The sequence below is a fragment of the Pimephales promelas genome, chromosome 19 (assembly GCF_988280905.1).
Source record: "Pimephales promelas chromosome 19, fPimPro1.hap1.1, whole genome shotgun sequence".
NCBI lineage: Eukaryota > Metazoa > Chordata > Actinopteri > Cypriniformes > Leuciscidae > Pimephales > Pimephales promelas.
In genome coordinates this window covers 5,023,489-5,037,150 of record NC_142787.1, presented here as the reverse complement: position 1 = coordinate 5,037,150, position 13,662 = coordinate 5,023,489, and the positions used below count along the sequence as shown (strand labels likewise).

The following is a 13,662-nucleotide window of genomic DNA, read 5'->3' as shown; positions in this document are numbered from 1 at the left end:
CTCAGCGCTCATGTACCCCGCCTGCAACAGCCTTGCCCCGGCTAGTCATTCTTGCGTTTCCCGCGGGCTCTGTGTCTAGTGGTTAAACATGAGCTATAAATCGGCTTGTGTACATCAGACGGGCGATCTTTGGTCTCATTATTCTATGATTTGTTCCCTGGAAAATCGTTTTGGCTGAGGGGAAAAGTGAAGTTTCATAACTATATATTTAGGCTATTTAACTGTAACGTTGAAACGTATGTTTGACTGAATCTTTTAACTTCTTGCCTTATTTGTTGACTTACTGTATATAGCTTCTTATACTTATACTACTTATACTTTTTAAGCTTATACTTTAATAATGGCTATTCTTGGTCAATAAAATAAAAAGAGACAAGGTTGTGTCATTTTATTTTATACAGCCTATATGTTAGACTATTTTAATCTATAGCCTATACAAAATATATCACCAACACGTTTTTTCATGTATGGGAATTTCATATATCAATTTCCATAATAACAATTAACATTGCATTTCGAATCTCTGTGAATATGGTAAGGCAGTATAAACTCAGGTAAACCTCAATCACATTTTATCTTAGCCAAAAACTGTTTTAATATTAATAGCATTAACAGAAAGGTTGCTGGCTAAGAGTTATAAAAAAAAAGTAGCTTTTTGAGGTGTGCAAAACTGTCCCAATTCTGCTCTTCACAGCTTCGGGCCCTTGCGCTCTTTCTCCGCTAAGTGCACTTTCAACAAGTGTCCACTTCGAGGAAGGCCTTAGGGCTCAAGTGAGTATTGGGACAGGGCCATTCAATAGCAGTAAGTCAAGTAGTCAATTAAAGTTTTAATTAGGCCTATGCTGTTTTAACAATCGTGCTTTTGCATTAACGGCTTTTAATTGTAAGAGATGCCATAGAGCGCGTCATAAATGTTTTAGATTTAAAAGTAAAAAGTTATCATATGTTTTATGATGCCATATTAGCCTATCAATATGACCGGGTTTCAGGGAATCTTAAAATGATATGTAGAAGTCTTAATTCGCCTTTAGACAAATTAAGCCTTGAAAGATTTTTTCAAATAGAGCAGAAAGACTTAAATTAATAAATTAATGTAACGTTAGTTGATTGCATCCTTTTCAGTGTTAGATCGGACTGTAAAAGTTACATTCCTGAATGTAGTGAATGTACTGTAAATTATTGAACATTGTATTTTGCTAAAATAAAATTAATTGTGATTTTCCTTAGTTGTTTTTATTATTTTGATAGCATATTGATGTATTGAGTTCCCTTAGATTTATTGAATACATTTTCTTTACTCTTAAAAGGGTATTAAAGGAAGTCTTAAATAGACCTTTATGTGACTGGCAGAAACCCTGTAAATGTCAGATATAGAAACCCAACCTTAACTTGATTGTTGATGTTCTTTTCTAGATGCATGTTAGTGTCCTTAAAAAAGGTGAAAATATTCAAATAAATCAATGCAGCTCATGTTGTGACAAATATCACTGTCCATTCTGTGAGACGTGGGTTTACAAACCAAAGGATTTTAACAGTGTTGTCAAACATGTGGAGCATCATCTGCAGACAGCTATACAGGAAGATGGTGTGTAGTGCTTTAACATCCATACAACATATTATTTTGTTATTATATTTGCATCTTACAATGGTTTTGCTTACATTTTCAGATTTCATTATCATCAGGTGCAACCTAAGATGCAGAGATAATTCACATTTTCATTGCTTATACTGTTCCACCACTGTTTTACGTAAAGCACAGTTAGAAATTCACCTCTCAAATTGCAAACAAAAGATTCATTCACTTCAAAAAACTGCAGCACCAACGGTTCTGATTGGTAATACACCGCAACCCTCAGGATCTGCTCAGACAGCACCCCTACTTCAACCTCAACCTCAGCCTTTACCAAGTGGACCACACACGTCTGTGTCTCCAACACCCTTTACTCCACTGTCTCAACCTCATGTGTTGAAGGTACCATCACTCCCATCTTCTCTGGGTATTCACAAACCGCAACCCTCAGGATCTGCTCAGACAGCACCCCTACTTCAACCTCAACCTCACCCTTTACCAAGTGGACCACACACGTCTGTGTCTCCAACACCCTTTACTCCACTGTCTCAACCTCATGTGTTGAAGGTACCATCACTCCCATCTTCTCTGGGTATTCACAAACCGCAACCCTCAGGATCTGCTCAGACAGCACCCCTACTTCAACCTCAACCTCACCCTTTACCAAGTGGACCACACACGTCTGTGTCTCCAACACCCTTTACTCCACTGTCTCAACCTCATGTGTTGAAGGTACCATCACTCCCATCTTCTCTGGGTATTCACAAACCGCAACCCTCAGGATCTGCTCAGACAGCACCCCTACTTCAACCTCAACCTCACCCTTTACCAAGTGGACCACACACGTCTGTGTCTCCTAAAGATCATGTCCCAAGTGGTTCAAAACGAATCAGAGTAAAATGTATTCACTGTGGAATTGAACTAAACAAGAAGAATCTACGCCTCCACATTCAAAGAAAACATACAGATGTGAAACAATCAATTACAAATGAACGACACCTCCTTAGCCAGTGCATTGACGGTGAGAATGGTATTTTTGCTGTTCTTTCTGAAATCTTTCTTTGGTCCTTCTCTGCCAATACATGTGCAGAAGAGGGTATGGGGGGCAAACCACAGAATCATGTGTGAGGTAGACCAATGTAACACAAACACTGACTTCGCATTTCGAAGTGGTTTGAAGGCATTTGAATGCAACCATATAAAATCCTTGGCTTTCTGTCCTCGAAGCACTGATGAAACAATGACTCTAAATGAAGAAGAACTGACGGAGATGGTGCAACAAAAGTGGTTTGGGGAAGACAGAAAGAAGAAGTGTATTGAAAGGCAGAAGGCAGCAAGTATTATAGGAGTGCCACTCTCAGTGGAGGTGACAATTGCTGGACCCTCTTCCAAGAGATATATTTCAGTCTATGAACCCAAAACATCCTATTATAGCCGGCTTGGAAGAGTGATTGTTGTGTTTGACTCCAAAAAAATCACATGGAGTTGTCCATGTAACAAGACAAAGCAGACCTGTGTGCACAAATCAATTGCTAAGTGGCACTTATTTCAAACTCAGAAGTCCCTTTTTAGAAAAGTAAGGACCACAGAAAGAACTGATCCTGTTTTGAGCTGTCAGCACCAAGCAGAAAGATGTACAAGATCAACAATACCCACCAAATGATGCAACCTTAAAGAAAATGGTGTTTTATTTATTAAAAGAAAAAAGACTTCCTGCAGACCTTCCAAAAGAACTGATCAATGGTCTTCAACCTAAGTGTGAATTCCCACGCAGCCTAATTCCACAGGAGACTTTCTGCTCACAATGCAAGGGGAATCCGTTGCTAAGCGAGCCGATTCTCATAACTTCCAGAGCGAAGATTTTGACCTTCACAGGAGTTGTGGAAGGTAAGTAAAATCCATTTTTATTTTTATAACAGCTATGTTGGTAGTTACTGCAAAACCCTCTCTTTTAAGGGATTTCTACCTACTACAAAGTCTGCATCAATTGCAGAATGATGTTTCGTTATCAAGAGTTCACAGATGGGATCCATAATTTTAATGACCACCTGCTGATTTCTTTGCATTTATGCATGATTCTTCGTAATGCTATTCAGGTATGTGACCCATTATAGTACTGATAATGCTGCTAAAATAAAATTTTGAAATTAGAAACATTTAATGTATTGCTTTTGAAATCCTTTTTTTGTTCTTTGTTCTTTTACAATCACACTGCTGTTAGCTAGTGCTGTAGCGGCGCGTCGATGACGTCGATTATTCGACGTCAAAATTGCGTCGACGTCATATTTTTGCGTCGACGCTTCTTTATTTATTTATTTTTTGCATGTTCCCGGCGGTACAGCTTGCCACACACACGTGGGAGACCGAAACATTGCAAAATAGAGGACGAAGACAACTTGAAGTGAATGTGCTATCCATTAAATGAATCACACACAGTAAACAAACCCTTAAGAAAAGAAAATTGCAATTTAGATGCGCAAACTGGGTGCCGGTGTGGTGAGACGTACAAGCTCGGGCAGATTCGGCTTGAAGTCGCTTCCGGACGCGGCGCGGGGGCGCTGTCACAAAAAAAAAAGGCGTACACACAGCCAGCCACAGTCTTCCTGGTCTTGCGCACCCAACGCATCATTTTTGCCGTGCGCACATTCGCGCTCGTGCGGACGTGTCGAGTATAAACAAGGCTTTACTCCGTGTCAGCACGCGCTCTGATCAGTAGGTGCACAAACCTCTCCCGATTCATCTCCAGCAGTAGAAGCCTCCGATCGCACCACTAACTCCGCCTCCGTTTCCCTCCTCAGCTGATATTAATATTTAAACATTCTCTATGATAAAAAATGTTTGTAAAAAATATTTTAATAACACGGTTTTGGCGGTTGTAGAGTTATAATGATGGTGTTCAAATACATAACATGTTAGCCAGCTTATAGTATCTTGATTCAGTATGCCAGTATTTATTTGAGATATTGTTTTTTTTATTAATTGAGCAGCAGAAAAAATATTCTTTATATTAGTCGTCCAATTAGTCATTAGATTAGTCGACTAATCGATAAAATAATCGCCCAACTAATCGTTTAGTTAATAATCGTTTACCCCAGCCCTACTGTTAGCAGAATCCTGAGCCTGCTTGAAGCCACTGAAAATACAAAATTTCCCAGCCATGACACTGTGCTTCATGCTTACATTCACTTTGAAGCACTGACAAACCATGATTACATGTACTCCTGCATTAACTGTGGATACTACCCTAAAGTGGTAATCATGGACCTCCACAAAAAAGGAGTATTTAGTGTGCCTTGTAAGTTACTTTACTGTACAGCACCAAGAAATTACATCTTTATGCTAGTTTATCTCATGAATTCCATTTGTGTCTTTTCAGTCAGTGAAATAAAATCTCCCCCTGATGACTTTGAGGGACACACCAACATTGTGTCCTTCTGGGAGCTAGTGACACAAGAGATGGTTGGACGGGGATTTCTTCAAAGTAAGTTGTTATTTTCATTATTGTTATGGTGGATTCATTGTTTTTGTTATTAATAGTGTTGCTTGTTAACTTATATGCTGCACAATGTGGTTGTTAATATGGAGACACTTTATAAATGCAAGGTGGCAGGAAAAACCCTTTCGTAGTTCCTCCAAGTTATGATTGTTGGGCTCCATGGATTGGTGTCAACACAAGGAAATCTGAAATGGTGTTAAACACTGAATTTGCAAAAATTCAGAAAACCAAGCCATGTGACATGCTTCATATAACTGAAGAACGACTTGGAGATGAGCTCTTCAAGATGAAGGTGAGATATTCGATAATACTGATTAATATAGTAGTAGTCGATGCTTTTTATTTATGTCAATGATGGTGTAGGTTGAAGCCATACGAAAACTCTGCAAAGAGTGTGGTTTGGAGTCAAAAGGATCTAAGATGGACCTTGTGTTAAGGTTAAGAGAGGAGATGCAAAACCGCTCCTCATATGACAAAGTGTTCCAACAAATCTGGGGTGCTTCTGGTAAGTTATATTTTTATATATATTATTATGTATCATTGATTTAATGTTTTATTCATTACAATAAAGGGTCTAGTATACTTGATACAAGCCTTTACAACATGAAACATTTCAAACAACAGTTATATTTCTAAAAGTTGAAGTTTCAACTACCTAACACTTAATTGAATATTATTCTAATTATTTGTTTCTTTTTTTTAGGTGGATGGGCTTGTCCCTAAAAAGTCGTTATTTTTGAATAAAGTCGTTATTTTTGAATAAAGTCGTTATTTTTGTTGTTTTTTTGCGCACAAAAGTGTTCTCGTCGTTTGATAAACTTAAGATTGAGCCCCTGTAGTCACTTGGACTATTTTAACGATGTCTTTAATGACTTTTCGAGGACAGCAAGAGCCAGTCCCTCAAGAAGCCTATGGACTGTATGCAGGAGCGATCTTAATATCTTAAATATCTTAATTTGTGTTGCGAAGATGAACGAAGGTCTTACGGGGTTGGAACAACATGAGGGTGAGTAAATACTGACAGAATTTTCATTTCTGGGTGAACTATCCCTTTAAGTGTTCCACGGTGGGTATTACTGCTTTGCGCCATGTGCAACCAAACAAGGTATGCTGGAAACAGTCACCCAGTACAGTCCAGCTGAACCAGGTTAGTTAGTTTTTTTTATTACTGTTAGGTTTCAATTATTGTTTTAAGACAAATAAAAGAGATACATATTGTAGTCTTCACTTTCCTTTTTATAGCTAAACTATGCCTTGATGAAGACGAGACCATCAAGTGAGTTTTTGGCTTCTGTTGGAAACACAGTCCTCACAAGGAAGGATTTTCTTGCTTTAGGACGCCTTCGTAGTGTGGAAGCAACAGTAAGAAGCAGCAAACACACTGTATTTTAACATTTAACCCATACAGTAGAGCAGTGGTTCTCAAAGTGGGGTCCGCGAGCTAAAGCCAGGGGGTCCGCGAAATAATTTACAACCTAACGTTTTTTTCCATGCTATGAGTCATGTTTTCTTTATCATCTGAAAACATGCTGTTTATTCCTAAGTAACTTATATAAAGCATTTAACATAAAACAATACAAAGTAGACACTTAAAGTTTTCTATAGATAGATAATCTATGTCTTTGCGTCAAGTAGACTATTCGCTGCTGTTGATTTTGCGGGACGTGCGCCAGAAAGGAGACAGAGAGACGGCATGAACCTGCATCCGGTTCTTTTCTGTATTTTTAAAAGGCATGACATTTTGTAGTCATTTATCATGTAGCCTATACACAAATAAAAAAATGGACACTTTACCGTTTCGGATGATGCACTCTTGTCTTATCTATGACCATAAATAAGAGTATTCCTGTTTCCACTGCTGAGGAAAAATTCCCATGTAATTGCGCGCCGGCGTCTCGCGTGCGCGCACAATAGTCAGCACTGCTACTGTAGATTTGACATTACAAGTCTGATCATTATCAAAATAAAAGTGCATAGTGACAGTGCCGTACCCACAACTGAGGTTGCAAGGATGCACATCGCGATGATACTGACCTTCTCGTCTGAGGTGCTTCAGCAGACTAACAACGATAGCTCGTCAATGTCAAAATGTTTGAGTCGGAGTGAACTCAAAGTTCCCCGCACGACGTTTCAGTCAACGGTCATAAAGTGCGAGATAAGATGTAGGCCTTAATTAACATAAACTAAACAGCTGTTTTAGATAAAAGTTTTAAAAAACGACTGAAACAATCAGTTTGCAAAGTATTAATCAAGCTCAACTTTAACAAAGGAAAAAGCAGGTCAATAGAAACATACTGTGCCCATGAGATTAACATTATGGATTCATATATTTAACATATACTGTATGTTTTTTTAGCTAATTACAGTAGCTCAAATTAACAACGCACGCACCTATTAAACATAATGCCATTATCATTGTATTTATAGGCTTATGGGCTTTATTTGTGTGCAGAATAGGCCTAATTATTGAAACATTTCTCTTTTAAGGCCATTCCTGATTGGAATATGTGATTGTGTTTCGTGACATCTTGACAAAAAAAAAAATGTATGCCACTGACTGACATGCTTCTACTAAATCTATAGTTATCCAATTGTGGGGCCTTAAAACACCTTAAAATGCACATGTGTAGATAGGGTGACCACCTGCTAATAAGCCCAAGGGGGGACAAGGGGTATGTTTCTGAGGGACAATGTGGGACACTGCTTGGCGCGGCGCCCCCACCCCACGGGCAGACTCACTGATAGTGGTTTACCCACAGGCTATCTAGAATTATTACTATTGCCTTACTGTTTGTACATGAATAATTATTCAAAAAAAAAAAAAAGCACATACCTTAGCACATACTTTAATAATGCCATATTCCCTAAACTAGCCTAATTGCTGATATATGCTCATGAATAGGCCAACCAATGTGTATTTTTTTTCTAAATAAAGATGACTATTTTGAACATTCAATGAATTGACAGATGCACTTCCACTTACGATTTACTTTTGCTATTTAATTTTATTTATTTTTCATTAGCTACAATTAATTCACTTTAAATAAATAAAAATATAAAATTATAGGATTAACAAGAATTATAGTTGCTCAACACCACAGGAACAGTTTAAAAAAAAGTCGAAAAAAAGTCTAAACTCACAACTCCAGAGGTTCACGGAAGGAGAAGGTGCGCTGTCATGACAACAATGAAAAAGTTGACATCAACCTAGTCAGCAGGTCACGTGGGAGTGGCAACCAGTGTTGGGGAAGTTCACTTTCTACATGAACTAGTTCAAAGTTCAGTTCACACATTTTAAAATGAACTAGTTCGGTTCAAAGTTTGCACAGAAATGTAAGATTTTTCCCATCTTCACCGACCTCGTTATAAAATCCGTTTAAATGATCATACGACGCCTTTGTCGACGGCAGCCACGGTGCAACACTGGTGGCTTGTGTTGCCAGATTGGGTGTTTTTTCGCTACATATTAACAAGAGGTCCTCGCTGCAGTCTGTAGCACGATGACGTAGCTGGACGGTCCAATACGTGTTGGACCCTCTAACGTCAAACGTCTAACCCTCCCACTAGTCAAGTCAAGTCATCTTGATTTATATATCGCTTTTAACAATTTAGATTGTTTCAAAGTAGCTTTAATTTAATGTAACAGATTGTTTTTGCTTTATAGCGGTTCATGAATAATGTTATTTTACAGCTAGTTAGTTTTGATTCTGTCGAAATGATAATTTGTTATTAAATTAGGGGATGACACCGTTCTCTCTAAACAGACTTTAAACGCGATCCTGTGATAAACGCTGATGGCACATGCACATTAATAATTCATAGGCCTAGTTAGTGTAGAGAGTTGGTGAACAATCGTTGATCTTCCAAGAATACATTTAAATGTGGTCACGAGCGAAGCTCTTATTTTAAGAGCTTTCAGAATAAAACTTTTTTTTTAATAATTGCGACTGTTTCCTTACAATTGCGAGTATACTTTTCGCGTACTGACTTTATTTCTCAGAATTGTGAGATATAAAGTCAGAATTGCGTAAAATAAAGCCTCAATCGCATGTTATAAAGACATAATTGCTTGAAATAAAGCCTCAATCGCATGTCATAAAGACATAATTGCTTGAAATAAAGCCTCAATCGCATGTCATAAAGACAGAATTAGGTGAAATAAAGCCTCAATCGCATCTTATAAAGAGAATTAGGTGAAATAAAGCCTCAATCGCATGTTATAAAGACAGAATTAGGTCAAATAAAGCCTAATCGCATGTTATAGAGAAAGAAGGTGAAAGAAAGCCTCAATCGCATGTTATAAGGACAGAATTAGGTGAAATAAGCCTCAATCGCTTGTTATAAGGACAGAATTAGGTGAAATAAGCCTCAATCGCTTGTTATAAAGACAGAATTGCGTGAAATAAAGTCGCAATTGTGTGCTATAAAGTCAGAATTCTGACCTTTTTTCTCGCAATTCTGAATGTATAACATAAATGCGAGTTTATTATTACAGGATTTATTTTCCCCATGCTGTTATTATTTTAGCATACTTATTCATCAATAATTACTTATAATTATTTAACAGTATTATACTACACAGTTTGAACATCATCTCAGTACAATATTGAGCTTACATATCACTTAAAACCAATCCATTCGAATTATAATCAGAGATCGGCACTGCGCATGCGTAAATGACGTCACCAAAACACACACATCCATCCACTACGTATTGGACCGTCCAGCTACGTCATCGTGCTACAGGCTGCAGCGAGGGGTGTCTCCATATTAAGCCCTGTTTCCCAAGTTTTAGCCGGGTTTTCGCCTGGAAGGCTCTATAGCTAGAAATCTGGCACCCCATTGAACGAAGTTAAACTGAGAGAGCGTGCGTTCACTTCACAGACACCAGAATGAACGAGTTCACACGTTCATCGGGACAGGCAGTAAAACAATACGTTCACTTCACAACGTTCAGTTCAATATATGAACGAGTTCATGAACGTGAACGTGTTCAGGCACAACCTTTGGCTGCCTAGGTCTCGAGGATATAGACTGACCGACTTTTTTTTTTTTTGAGCAACCATTGATTATGCGTGACACGGTCTCAATTTGCGGGACGCATGAATTGGGCTTCAAACGCTGTGCGCGCACGCGCTACGCGGGACGGGTGGTCACCCTATGTGTAGATCAAGAACATCAAAAATTCCTAAGTGAGGGATCCTAAGTGATTCCTAAGATCACTTTCGTTACCTCAGTAGGCTATTTAGAAATTCCTGCATAGTACCCTGGGTGGAGACCATTCATTTTGTGCAAAAATATTTCATTTGCCGCTCACACATTAACTTTGTGCTCAATAACTGTTATAAATATGAGGGGGGTCCTTGGAATTTTTTTTCCCCTGAAAGGGGTCCCTGGCACCAAAATGTTTGAGAACCCCTGCAGTAGAGTAAAGTAGTATGGTGGTCTAATAAATATGTCCCTGTATATTAACATATTTTAAATGCATTTCTTTTATCATTAACAGATCTTGAATGCCTGTCTTTCAGTTTTGAAGGATATTGCTGACCTTCAGGTAATGCAAATAATTACTTTGATCAAATATTCTATATGCATGATGTGTGTAAAAATAGGAATGTGGTTCCTTTTTTTAATAGCTGCACTTTTACTTAACAGGGCATAAAGGTCCATGTCTGTGACTTGGTTGCCACCCTTGTGTGCTGACCCAACATCTAATGTTCCTGTGAGTATCATTGTAAGGTTTTCCAACTGAGTCAGTATGAAGCCATTTTAAAAATATTTAAATTCCAAATGTTATATCTAATTTTGTGTTGTTTTTTTAAGGAAAATCTAGCAAGTCATGATTTCATTCTGCTGCCTTCCTGGACTGGAAATCATTGGATGATCTGTGTAGGTCTCAAAATAATTATTTTTAATGTTCAAATAATCAGAAAATTCTGCTTAGTTTTTTCATACATTGAAAATGTAAAGCATAGTGTTAGCACTTTACAGTTTATGTCAAAGTCACACTGTTTTAGAGATCATGAAGCCAAAAAAGAGGGAGATCTTTTGGCTTGATTCAATCAACGGACGTGGCTTCAGTGATTGCCGTTTCATGAACAGTTACAGGTCTTACGAATGAAGAGTTCGGGGTTATGGTAGTTCTGTTTTAAACCATATCCCCATTTTCTGTTGCTTTTAGGTTCCATTTTATTGCTTGATGGATTCATTTCGATATTATGTGTGTGTATTCAGTGTTCTGTCTGGCTTTAGGCACTGTAAGAATATCAAAGCTTTCAAAATTGGTTTACACTTTCAGGTCTAGCTTTATCAAGCAACCATAAGTTTGTCTTAACATTCTTTTTTTTTTTTTAATTACACTTCGCAGACAACTAGCAGAACATGTCAATCCTGGGCCATGGAGGGAGTACAGCTGTGACGACATTACAGTAAGCAGCAACCATTCTAAGCATTACAGACCTACCAGCTTTTGATGTATCAACTTTATTATTATAATTATTATTATTTAATTCTTAGGACATTCCCAGACAACAAAATTCCAATAACTGTGGAGTGCTTGTGTTGATGGTAAGTCATTGTAATTCAAGTCATACCAGAAAGTATAATAAATGCCCTACATCTGAAAGATTTTGCATTTACTTTTTGTTGATAGTATTAACAAACATATTAGTATACTGTTTAGTATACATTTCTTTAATGTCTGATCTAATGTGCTTTAATTCATATTGTAGTATGCTCTCTACATTGTGATGGAGGGGCGTTTTGATTTCAATGAAGTAAGCCTTTTTTTAGTTTTGTTTTTTGAAATCCTTAGTTAGCAATAGCTAATCAGTGCTTTGTTTTACAGAGTGACATGCTAACAATAAGAAGATGGTGGTGCATGTTTCTGCTGAGTAACTATCCTTTGAAGTAAGTTAGATCAGGTTGTACTGTATGTCAAATGTGGTCAACATGTCTCTGAACATAAATTTAGCAGTTTAAAATAAATAAGTGTTTATAGATTGCTAATAAATTATTGAACAAACTTAATTCATGAGATTTTTAACATTTGAAGATCAGACACTGAAAGAAAAGAACTAGAGAGAGCAGGTATTGGTTCCCACTTTAATTATTGAACTGTACAAATAACAGGGTTTTAAAATGATGCTACTCTTGTTCTTACTCTCCAATTTAGAGGTGATGGAAACCCCCCTGCCTGATGATTACTTGACCAAGGTAAGCACATCATAAACTCTTGTCAATCTATCAGTTACCCTTTTTAATAAGTCGCATGTTAAGTTACATTTTGGACTGTTTGTTGGCTACTTTGGACAGATGCCACCTGACATCCTGTGGCGGATCCTGATGAGAGTTGTCACAGACGACGGCGATGTGGCTTTCTGGGGACTCTCAATGACCTGCAAGGTTTTCAGGGACATTGTCAACAAGCACAAGTTCAGAGAAGAGGCCCACTTTGAATGGCTGGACATCTAAGTTGAGTGCTGTAAATGGTACTTGAGAAAGTCTGTCTTTCCGTCCATCTATTTCTATCTGTCTGTGTGATCTATCCATCTATCTGTCTGTTCTTCCTATCTATCTGTCTCTCTAACGATCTATCTCTATCTGCCTATCTGTCATGTTTATCGTTACTTTACAGACAAAGCCAATCACTTTATATATATATATATATATATATATATATATATATATATATAAACTTTCATGACTCTGTACTATGTTAATGCCTTTCTTTAAAATTATTCAATATTGATTGTTCTTTATTTTATCTAAATTAGGTGTTGTGAACTGGAGTGCATTTTCCAGCCAATACAAACAAGACTTCCGGGTGCCGTACTCATTAACTTTGTGCTTGCACTGCAATGCACTATACAAGGACTGCCCACCTGGGTATGTGGGTGATGGCAGAAGGGGAGTCCTGCGTGGATTTTATTCTGATAAGGAGGTGGACGGCTATTGCTCAATTGATTGTTTTTTCAATGATGGAGGGGAATTTCAAGCTGAGTAGGGGTGTGTGTGTGTGTGTGTGTGTGTGTGTGTGTGTGTGTGTGTGTGTCTGTCTCTCTCTCTCTCTCTCTCTCTCTTTCTCGTGTATGTGTCTTGTCTGTCTCTGTACTCATGTCTGTTTCTGTCTGTCTGTGATACAAATGTATGTAATTATCTGTATTTGTACACTTGTTTTGAAATAAAAGTTATCACTGTTATGAGTTTTGTTTTTTGAGTTGGCATGAATAATGTTGGATAAAGAGATTGACAATTGTGTAGTTGGCTTAACTTCAAATTAGTTTATTGTAATGAATGTTTTATGATAGACTATATATTGCACAAAAAATAAACAATTATTTATTATTAAAGGGAAATGATTAAAATAAGAAATATATAAGGTGCCATCAATGTTTACAGCAATTTTGTAATTTACAAAGTGAAGTGAAACAGAATGTGAAACTAAACTTTAAATAAAATATTACACAGAATTACACAATACTCTGAAAGTTTACCTTAGATCAGGCATAGTTAACTATGCATGTGTGTTGTACTCCTTTTTGCTGCTTTCATTATTACTTTAGAGGTTGTTGTTTTTTTAATACAAGAACTTTTT

The 13,662-nt window shown here is 37.5% G+C and overlaps 3 protein-coding genes across 3 annotated transcripts; all 3 read left to right on the top strand.

Moving 5' to 3' along the window:
- Nucleotides 1-797: 797 nt before the first annotated feature.
- Nucleotides 798-2,829, top strand: LOC148970715 (uncharacterized). Its single transcript, XM_089123647.1, has 2 exons — nt 798-1,585; nt 1,668-2,829. The coding sequence occupies exons 1-2, from the start codon at nt 1,414-1,416 to the stop codon at nt 2,696-2,698; spliced, it is 1,203 nt and encodes a 400-aa protein (XP_088979773.1). The 5' UTR covers nt 798-1,413; the 3' UTR covers nt 2,699-2,829.
- Nucleotides 2,830-4,491: 1,662 nt separating this feature from the next.
- On the top strand, nt 4,492-5,789 carry LOC120461913 (uncharacterized). The gene is made up of 5 exons (XM_089123990.1): nt 4,492-4,865; nt 4,947-5,051; nt 5,174-5,358; nt 5,430-5,571; nt 5,770-5,789. Exons 1-5 carry the CDS (start codon nt 4,784-4,786, stop codon nt 5,787-5,789), a joined length of 534 nt encoding a protein of 177 aa, XP_088980116.1. The 5' UTR covers nt 4,492-4,783.
- Nucleotides 5,790-11,389: 5,600 nt separating this feature from the next.
- On the top strand, nt 11,390-13,267 carry LOC120461949 (uncharacterized; the record flags this gene model as incomplete). Its single annotated transcript, XM_089123989.1, has 8 exons — nt 11,390-11,494; nt 11,583-11,633; nt 11,798-11,842; nt 11,914-11,975; nt 12,121-12,155; nt 12,241-12,281; nt 12,381-12,534; nt 12,842-13,267. Coding segments are annotated over 8 exons (723 nt in total), but the record flags the coding sequence as incomplete, so codon positions are not given.
- Between the last annotated feature and the right edge of the window lie 395 nt (nt 13,268-13,662).

Coding starts and splice junctions, on each gene's coding strand:
- LOC148970715 (XM_089123647.1), top strand. CDS start 1,414: ATGCATGTTAGTGTCCTTAAAAAAGGTGAAAATATTCAAATAAATCAA. Junction 1,586..1,667: donor GACAGCTATACAGGAAGATG/GTGTGTAGTGCT, acceptor TTACATTTTCAG/ATTTCATTATCATCAGGTGC.
- LOC120461913 (XM_089123990.1), top strand. CDS start 4,784: ATGTACTCCTGCATTAACTGTGGATACTACCCTAAAGTGGTAATCATG. Junction 4,866..4,946: donor AGGAGTATTTAGTGTGCCTT/GTAAGTTACTTT, acceptor GTGTCTTTTCAG/TCAGTGAAATAAAATCTCCC. Junction 5,052..5,173: donor TGGACGGGGATTTCTTCAAA/GTAAGTTGTTAT, acceptor TATAAATGCAAG/GTGGCAGGAAAAACCCTTTC.